This window comes from Morone saxatilis, unplaced genomic scaffold, assembly GCF_004916995.1.
Source record: "Morone saxatilis isolate NCDOM2014 unplaced genomic scaffold, NCSU_SB_2.0 Contig21, whole genome shotgun sequence".
Taxonomy (NCBI): domain Eukaryota; kingdom Metazoa; phylum Chordata; class Actinopteri; family Moronidae; genus Morone; species Morone saxatilis.
The window spans coordinates 1,497,682-1,507,204 of record NW_023339774.1 but is presented as its reverse complement, the minus strand read 5'-3'; the positions used below and the strand labels follow the sequence as shown (position 1 = coordinate 1,507,204).

At 38.8% G+C, this 9,523-nt stretch overlaps 2 protein-coding genes across 2 annotated transcripts in view; both read right to left on the bottom strand.

The window, feature by feature from the left end:
• Positions 1–1,989, bottom strand: part of thnsl2 (threonine synthase-like 2) — a gene marked incomplete in the record, with an annotated part of 6,903 nt that extends 4,914 nt beyond the window's left edge. Inside the window, 2 exon segments of the mRNA XM_035668363.1 lie at positions 569–800; positions 1,271–1,989. Coding sequence (XP_035524256.1) covers positions 569–791 — 223 coding nt within the window.
• A 1,361-nt stretch (positions 1,990–3,350) lies between these two features.
• Positions 3,351–9,523, bottom strand: part of tbc1d13 (TBC1 domain family, member 13) — a gene marked incomplete in the record, with an annotated part of 16,934 nt that continues 10,761 nt past the window's right edge. Inside the window, 3 exon segments of the mRNA XM_035668028.1 lie at positions 3,351–7,633; positions 8,718–8,775; positions 8,866–9,026. Coding sequence (XP_035523921.1) covers positions 7,568–7,633; positions 8,718–8,775; positions 8,866–9,026 — 285 coding nt within the window.

The window sequence follows — 9,523 nt, the reverse complement described above, 5'->3', positions numbered from 1 at the left end:
GACCTTGGAGACGGGGGCAAGGAAAAACTGCCTTTTAACGGGCAGAAACCTCGGACAGACCCTTCGGCTCTAGGTGGGTGGTCGTCTGTCTCAACCAGTTGGGGGGGGGTCCACTTTTATGAAGTGGAAGCTTTAATGTCAAATGACACTAGGGCTGCAACTATTTTCTATCTACTAATTATTTTCATTATCAATTAGTTTGTGGATGGATCGATTAGCTAATTGTTTCATAAAATGGTGACCATTGTTTCCCACTGGTTAAGTTAACGATGTCACTCCTGTGTTATATGTGTAGATATGTGTATATTGTCTGTATATGTGTACTATGTGTAGTTTGTGTGTAGATTCATGTCGAGGTGGCTCTCTCGGCGTACACATGTATATGTACCAAATTTCCGTTCCACTCGAGGACAATAAGAATTGAATGCTGAATTCTGAATCTGGTGATGTCCTCAAAAAATTATCCAGAGAAAACCATTAATAGATTATCAGAATAGTTGACAACTAATCCATTAATGGACTGATGGTTGCGGCTGTTATGATAACGGTGAATATTCCACCAGCTCACCCTCCAGGTCCTCTCTGGGGATCAGCTGGATGGGGATGAACAGTGAGGCAACCTCCACCACCAGTTTGGTGTAGGGCAGCCCCCTCCAGCCCCTTAGGGTGTCTGGGCTGAGCACGGGCACGCCCTCCGGCATGAACATCCCCCCGTCTGGAGCATAACCTGAAAACAGGACATCCCGGAAGTCCCATCCACGGACCCCACCCCGAGTGCTGCAGTACTGCATCGCTCTAACCTGCGAATGGAGACCAAAGTAAATATTCTGTGTTATGGTAACAGTGCTCTATTTTCCCTCAGCTTGCATTTCCCATAATGCATTTTAAACAAACCTCAGGTTAAGCACATGCACGAAACTGTTGGACTGTATTTTAATAATTACTGTAATCCAAGATCTGACTATCTGAAATGAAGTTTTAAACTAACTTGCTGTGTATAAATCCTGGCGCTGGCGCACAGTGCCACCCTCTATGTGGAAAGTAACATTTACTGTCTGTACATGTACAATGTGTGATTCATAAAGTTCTTAATGTGCATGAATGTAGAACTTGAGTTCTGTGGTATTGTAGATAGCTAGTGAATGAACAATCAACGGTTAAATATCACTTCAGTGGAGCCCATGACTTACGATAGCTATCATATCTGCTCAGTCAACACCGACTGTACATTCTCCATTATACTCCCACACTGAGCATGCACACTACTTACCACTCTGTAGTAAAATGGATTAACACAGCTCTTCAGTTGCTTTCAGAGAAGCTACTTCACACACACTTACTGACGGCTTGGCCCCAGTTTATGATGCTATGCTCTCTACACTGAGAGGGACAGACCTACTCTATAGATCTCTGTCCTGAGGAAGATAAATGTTGAACTTTGGAACAACCTACCTGAGGAACTACTTACTTATTATATTAAACAGGATTACTTAAACTTGTGTGCCCATGATTGACATATTCCTGATTCTCTCATCCATAAGCTCTATTTTCTCAATCTACAGACAATGCAAATAACACTTAAATATGTTTTTCTTTATGGATAATCAAAAGATAGCTTTTTGTTCAGATTATTTAAATCATGTTAGAGCTTTAATGAACATATTGTTTTGAGTATTATGCATATGAATAACAGTGCTTTTAACTAATTGCTGCAAATAAATCCAGGTCTCTGTCCAGTGCAACCACTGTCATTACAGGTCTTATAATGATGATACTGTAATAGATTACACAAATAGATTGTAGGCTTCAGTAAAGTACCCTAACGGCTCCAGGCTGCTCGGTTCACCAGAGATAACCACAGTGAACTGGTTGTACAGTGGTGGGAGAGTGATTCACATTCTTTTAGTAAAACTAGTTTGCACTTTTATTTCTGTGGGACACGACCCTTCCGTTATAGCGCCATTACGTAACGTCAGCTAGCTAGTTGAGCCACCACTGTAATATGCTGATTCAGATAATGTAGAACTCACACACCTCCTCCTGTGAACCGTTAGTTCTCTGAAAAGGCTAAATGAGCTTGTGTTTGTGATGAGAGGGCGTTAGAAAGCGGCCTATGGTATCACTTCATGTTTTTATCGAGCTGTTTGGGGTTCGACAGCTTAGTTTACCTCAGATGATGCGTGGCAGGGGACGCTGCACTAACGCGTCTTCCCATTGGCTCAAGAGGCTGTGGGTGGGACTTGGGCTGCATTCGTCAAAACCATTCACAGTATATACAACACAACAAATAATACATACACTGTTTGATGCACATAAGCTTTTGATGCACACATTATATTAAATGAACAAACAAGAGAGGCCTTGCAATACTACAACAACTACTGTATATTATTCTATACAGGTTTTTCAACTGCAATTTTCTGGGAACCCTTAGGGAACGTTCCCTAAAGGTTCCTCTTAAGCTTTCACAAAAAACAACCCTCAGGGTACCTTCAGTGTACCTTTTAGGGAGCGTTCCCTGCAAAACGTACCAACTGACAACCTTCAGGAAATGTTCCCTAAAGTTTACAAAAATAACCTTTAAAGAACGTTCCAACGTTCAGGGAACCTTAAGGGGACGTTCCTTGAAGGGTACCATTTGCTGGGTTCACACTGTAAAAAACTTACATTGGCCAGCAATAATAGTGACCACTAAGGTGACCATATGTGGAAACAACCAGTATGTAACTATTAGTAGTGGCAGTAGACCTTTCATGTGGCAGACAAAGCGGATACAGAACAGGTGCAACTAATAACACGAACTAAAGATGATTCCACTCCAGTCAAGCTCCTCATTAAGCCATGTCACTACATCAACATTCAGCACACACAAAACCAGGGCCTAGTGAGCAGTTATTAATGTGAGTTACACCTGTGGTTTTCTTATAAAGGCATGCTAAAATGTCTGCTGTGAAAAATGTGACATTAAAATCAGCTAACACATTCTGAGTGGTCACCCAAGTGGAGCAACTTATTGCCCTGAGCAGGAAAAGTACAGGTACAACTAATTACATTAGGGTTCAGTTCCATTTAGATGTCCCAGTAAATTCACTCCTGTGAGACAGACACAAGGGCAAAGTGTAACAACAACTAAATGTGTTTTTTTTGGGCATTTTCTTTCCAGAAAGAAGATGTTATAGAAGCAAAATAGTCCAAATGAAATTGTGCTCTCAAAAAACTGTTTTTACCTGTAGTGTCTTATCTTAATTCAAGCTATCCTGGAACAGCATGTTTCAACGGGCATTTTATACAGGAATTTATTTCTGGTCGGTAACAATTGGCTTAGTTACACCACTTCACAGAGACAGATGTTTGATTTATACCATCATTCATTTTAATGCACATCTGCAAACATGTAAAAACATATATACAAGTCTTAACACTGGAGACATTACAAAAATGTGCTTACAAAATTGGAACCATGCAAATAACTGACATAAGACATAAAGAGTATACTGAACATCACCCCCCCCAACACACACACACACACACACACACACACTCCCACACATACAAAGCCATCAGGATAGAAATAAATACACATTAAAAAGAAGAGCATGTGGATGCTATAAATTAGTCCCTCAAAAAAACAATTCACCCCCACACATTTGCACGAGATAAAGATCCTTTCAGGTGCAAAATGTCTTGTTTTGGGTTTAGGATGCTTGTTCTTCTGCTCTTTCTTACCAAACAGAATAATCTGGACATTTAGAAGTGGTTGAATATAAATGTCGAGCCAGTACACTTGGAAAGGTTTATGTTTAGGACTGCTTTTTCTCAGGCGATGTCAAGTAAGAGAAAACTGCACAGAGCAGGGAAATGTCTTATTTGTAGTAGTAAGGGCTTTATTGTATTCAAATCTCCAATCCTCTCTTACAGACACTGGGTCTGTCTCACTGCAGTTTAAGAGGGCGGGGCAACACACACCTAGGGGTCATTCAAGGCAGGTCAAGTTCAGAAAACAAAATCATTTTATATAGTTATGGAGTTGTTTGCATTGGTTTTAGGACTGGACTCATAGTTGAGTGTTTTATCCAAAATAAGCAACTATGTGAACTCCAAATACCTCAGTGATATTAACTCTATTAACTTATTATAACAGAATAATAGATTTCTTACTCCTTTACTTGTTTCAAAAAGGCAGCTATAATGAGTTCTTTTTAATAAAAAAAAAAAAAACTACAATGCTCAGCTGTTTTATGAAATCACTAAGGCTTTTAAAAGAATTCAGTTATATATTTGCGAGAATTTTGCACTAGGGACCAATAAGCAGACAGGATAAAGAAGTCAGAAACACATTATTGGCTTTGGTCTTTTTTGGAATTAGTTGGCAATAAGAAAAATAGACTTATTCTTTAATTTTCCATTAAAATAACAGCTTTCTTTGTGTTATTTGTTTATTAAGCTCAGGTTTTGATGGTGAAATTTGGGTACAAAATCCAAAAGGGTGAGGAGCTGAATATTAACATGGCATGGTATATTATTTGCTGACCCCTCAGAGTCTCTTGGATGATTTACAAGGACGGGTGGATAAAATCTCATTTCTTTTTTACATAATAAAACTGACACAGATTGACTGGTTTTAGATTCAAAAGCAAATAGTGATTCAATTTATTTAACAGCTTAGAACAAATGACTCAAATACCATGAAGGAGAATGAATGATGGCTCATTTTTGCAACATACCAATTCTGATCTGGTATGAGAGGTTTAGAAATTGTTTAACTTGACACAATTCAGAAGAATATCCTTTCCAGTTCTCAGTTCACAGATAAATGTGTCCTTGAGTAGCTTAACACATTTTAAAAAGGACTATCATTTCATACAGTTACTAAAAGTAAACAGAGCTTCCACACACACAACCCTCTGCAATATTAAAGACTACATTTCAATAGTGTGTTTTAACTACGATGGTCAAGTAAGATTTGATTTGATCTTCGGTAGCAGAAAAAACTGAGTTTTAATGCCCTGCCCGATTTCTAAGAAGTGTCTATAAAAACATTTAAAAAATTATACATCAGAGAAATACTGCCGTTGCCATGGAAATTGTGTCTGTTACCATTTTGGGCAAGTATCTGAAGGGTCATATTTGACACAATGACACTGAAGGGTGAATTCCCAAAGAACAGATTGAGGCCGCTGATTGCAGCATGAATTAGGCATCACTTGCAACCGCTCTCTGCCCCGTCTCAAGGTCCGATTCATAAAAGATATACTAAAATTTTAGTTTCATCCTTCCCAAAATTAACGCGGAGAAGTGTTTCATCACTATCTGAGTGCCTTCATATGAGTATGCATTAAATTATTCAACATATTCTGAGCTTTAAAACAGAAATGACTTCTTGTCCCCCACTAATTAACAATATTAACATGTTACAAGCTATTGACTGGATATTACGGCAGTGGTACATTTAGGCTTGCAGATACACATTTACATTCAAATGAATCTACCTGCTGCACAGATCATATGGTATGTGCACAACACAGTATAAAATAATAAATGATAGGAATCAACACTCTCTGTGAAGCTGTGCTGTAGTTTGCACTGAACATTAAAAAGGCTTAACCAAAGGTTAATCTACACCATTAAGCCTGGGCTAGCTTAGTTTTTAACTCCAAGTTAACAAGGGCTTTATTTCCTTAAAAACCAATCAATTGCAGGCCTGCATCAAGTGTGAAATGGGATTTGAGTTTAAAACCACTGCAATAGTCATGCTACTTCAGCTTGCTTGTCACTCCACTCTTAAGCTATTGCTAGGCAGGCTAACAGATAAAAGGGAAAAGAATAAAAAGTGGGAAGAGGTTTAATGCTAATCCTCAAGTTATGAAGCTTTTAACACTTTACGTTAATGCTTACTTTCTTTTCATTTATGTTCCATCAAATTCTGCTGGCTAACAGTAAAATAAGCAAGAAGATAGTTTACCGCTATAACAGCTGAACCCAAGAGCTTCAAAATTTTTATTTTTTCCCTCAGTCGTGTGTATTTTCTTTGACAAATTTACATGAATTTTTATTACGTACAAAGTCATGCTAGCTGTTTAACTGACATAATGCTAACTAGCTGTTAGTAGCTGATGTGATGCTAATCATTTGGAGTCAGCATAATGCTAATAAATATTAATTATGCTCTGAGTCATGATATACAGTATTAATTAATGGAAGTTGTGTTGACACAACACAAGGACCTGGGTGCTCTTGAGGTGTTGAACTTTTTCATAACGCACATCATAACGTACACTTATTAGAAATAAAAGTGTTTAGCCTCTGTTTGGTGTGTTGTATTTTGACAGTAGCAGACGGCAAACAAAATGAGCTAACTTTGGCTTTTTCCAATCCCAGTAAAATCAATCAATCTAACATTGTATTCATTACCTCCCCATTAATGTCATTTCTGTGGTAGCAACATCTTTGTCAGCCACAAAACACTTTCCTTCTCCACTAAATGGAAGAACCACTAGCTGCGGACTGGCTACCTAATCTCTAAATTTTGTTAGTGACCAAAATGTAAAACAGTGTTGAAAACTGTCAGTCATTGAATGTCTGTTCAGAATGGTAACCTTTCTTACCATGCATTATCTGAAATAACGCACACCCCCTCAGTCACAGTGAATGACTCACTGTGGTATAAAGTGCTGTATGGAACTGCTATAGAGATACATGTAGACCCAGGCTGAAGAAAAAGCTCAGCAAATAATGTTCAGTGTGAAAAGCAGCACAATGTCCTCTGATGGTTGTTGTCCTTCTTGCAGTGTTTTGTCTGGTCAAAGTAATATGACTTTATAAAGTAAACAAGAGACATAATGCACATGGAATAAGGATTTTCAGAAGCTCACTAATACAATATTCAATAGGCAAGGCCCATCACTTCATATTTATTTTAGCCAGACAGCAAATATACCCAGAAATACTGTCTCCTGTTTCACATCATTAAACAGATAAGGCATACATGTTTCTTACATTAAAAATGTTCAACTTCTAAAAAAAAACCCATAAAGAATAAACATGCACTATTGCTCAACCCAATTAAAATGTTTGCTCAATCTGACTACATATGTGGTCGCAGTGGGATTCTTATTAAATTCTTAGCTCTACATTGCAAAAACATTTCTGGTATGTTTTCATGACAAACTAAGATTGGTAGTGTAGGACTTATGTGGCTCCCTCTCCCTCAGATGTTCAGCGCAAACACAATTATCTGAGCACAACAAGTCTCCATGGGAGAGATGGCTGTGAGAGGAGCCTTTTCCCATAATGCATCGAGGAGCAAGTGGCATCTCCTCCTCACTTCCAGGAAGGAATAGTTTCAGCGTGTCCTCAAAGGTTTTCATGGCAGTCCCCACTGACCAAACATCGGACATTGAGTTAAAAAAAAGCAGTACGCTGGAGTTTTCCCCTAACAAATGTGTCCAGGCTCTTCATTCATCCAGTCCTCCCATGATACATGTTTGACATGACAATGTTTTTCAAATGTTTAAACCCCCACCTACCACATGTGAGCAGGGAGGGCAGGAGGAAAAGAGGGAACAGGTTAGGAGTTATCCCGCAGCTCTTTGGCCTTGATCAGGATGGTGTGGACATCTGAGATTGGGTAATCCTGTAAGATACAGAAAAAAACACATACTGTGTGAGTTATTATTGGTAAGGACATCAAACGTACTACTTGTATGTCTAATAGGTATGGGACGATATGAAAATGTCATATTACATTTATCCTGTCCAAAGTACCTAACATTCTGTTAAGAAATTAATATTTGTATTGCGTCTCAAGACAGGACACCTCATCTCTGTCGTTCATTAGTTTGGAATCTACATTATTTACTCGAGCTGGGACAATATGCTTATCTCCAGATTCAACAAGATCACGATATTAGGGTGCTAATTTGATACCTATTGTGATTCGATTTTACAATTTATTGAAATATCGGTTTTCTTTTTAACATTAGACCATGGGAGAAAGTTTAATAATACATTTTTGAAGACTGCACATCGTGAGTCATATTTCCAAAAACAATGCACATCACATGTCGGTCAGTCTTATACAAGAGTTTTATACAAGCAGCATCATTCCTATACTGCATATAAATGTGGTGAAATAAAATACTTAGTCAAGTGCTATATTTAGCAACTATTCTAAAAGCTAGTGCCATTACAATAATAAAGTCCAGGTGAAATGGAAAATGTAACTTCAAACCTTTAAGACTGCAGTTATATTGTACCTCTATTTAAAAATGAATGCCAAAACAACATTTCTATCAAAACCTGATCATTTTGTCTTTCTGTAAATGTGACGTGTGCTTATGTCAGCATGACCAAACCAATTTCAACCCCATTGTTTCCCCCACCCATAGAATTTGCACACATCCAGTTCAACTTTTTTTTGTGGGGGATATAACGGGCAAGCCTTCAAGCAAGGTGATGAGCTTAGGACTTTGGAATGAATGGAATGGAAAGATGCAAGCTCCCCTTGTGGCAATTCAAAAATGAATCAGGTTATCAATATAGGACTGTATGTTAGCAAGGTAGACAGCTTTTTCAAGTCCCTCATGTGAGGATATACAGTATTATCCCAATAATGGAAACAATAAACTGATAATATCATATATCATCTCCTCCCTAATGTCTAAATATGAAGCTTTGGGGTTCTTCAGTGTTTCCCTGTGTATTATTAAAAGCCTTACCTGCAGTAATCTCATATTCACCGTGAAGTCTCCTGCCAGCAAGTTATCTCGGATGAGTCTGTGGACAGAAGAAGTCGACAGAGACAGTGAATCACACGAAGAGTCAGAGCTGTGGGAGATGAATGCTGTGAGAGAACAGGGAGCTCACATGAGCATGGCACAGCAGACCAGGATGAGGAAGTGGAATCGGTCCTGGTCAGAAAACAGAGTGTCCCAGATACGGATGACGTCTGGCAAGAGGAACTCCTGCGATAACAACAAGGTCAGCCAGCGGAATGTGAAGTACTGGGGTTTGATGTTTTGCTCCTCCTGTGTGGACAGAAGAAAGGAAAACCTGAGGAAATGTTTTAAGAAATATGTGATCTTCAGATTGTCTTTCTTTCTGCTATGACAGTCAGTAACAATTGAAATGGATCAAATAGGTTGTTGGTTCGATCCCCGGCTCCTCCCCACCACATGTCAAAGTGTCCTTGAGCAAGATTACTGAACCCCAAAATGCTCTGATGCTGCTGCAATCGGTGTTGTAATGTGTATGAATGAGTTAGATTCTGTTTGATTGGACTTTGCCACACTGAGTGAATGTGCTGTGAAAGGGTGAATGTGGCATGTAGTGTAAAAGCACTGTGAGTGTCAGAAGACTAGAAAGGTGCTATACAAGCACAGGTCCATTACCATTACCATCATTATACAATATTAATTTCATTTTTTCTTTCCATGTATCACCACACAGAATCTACTCATGGACGAGAGCCTCTTGCTAGGCTTGTGCAAGCTTTTTTCAGCTCGGCTGAGCTGTAACGTTAGCT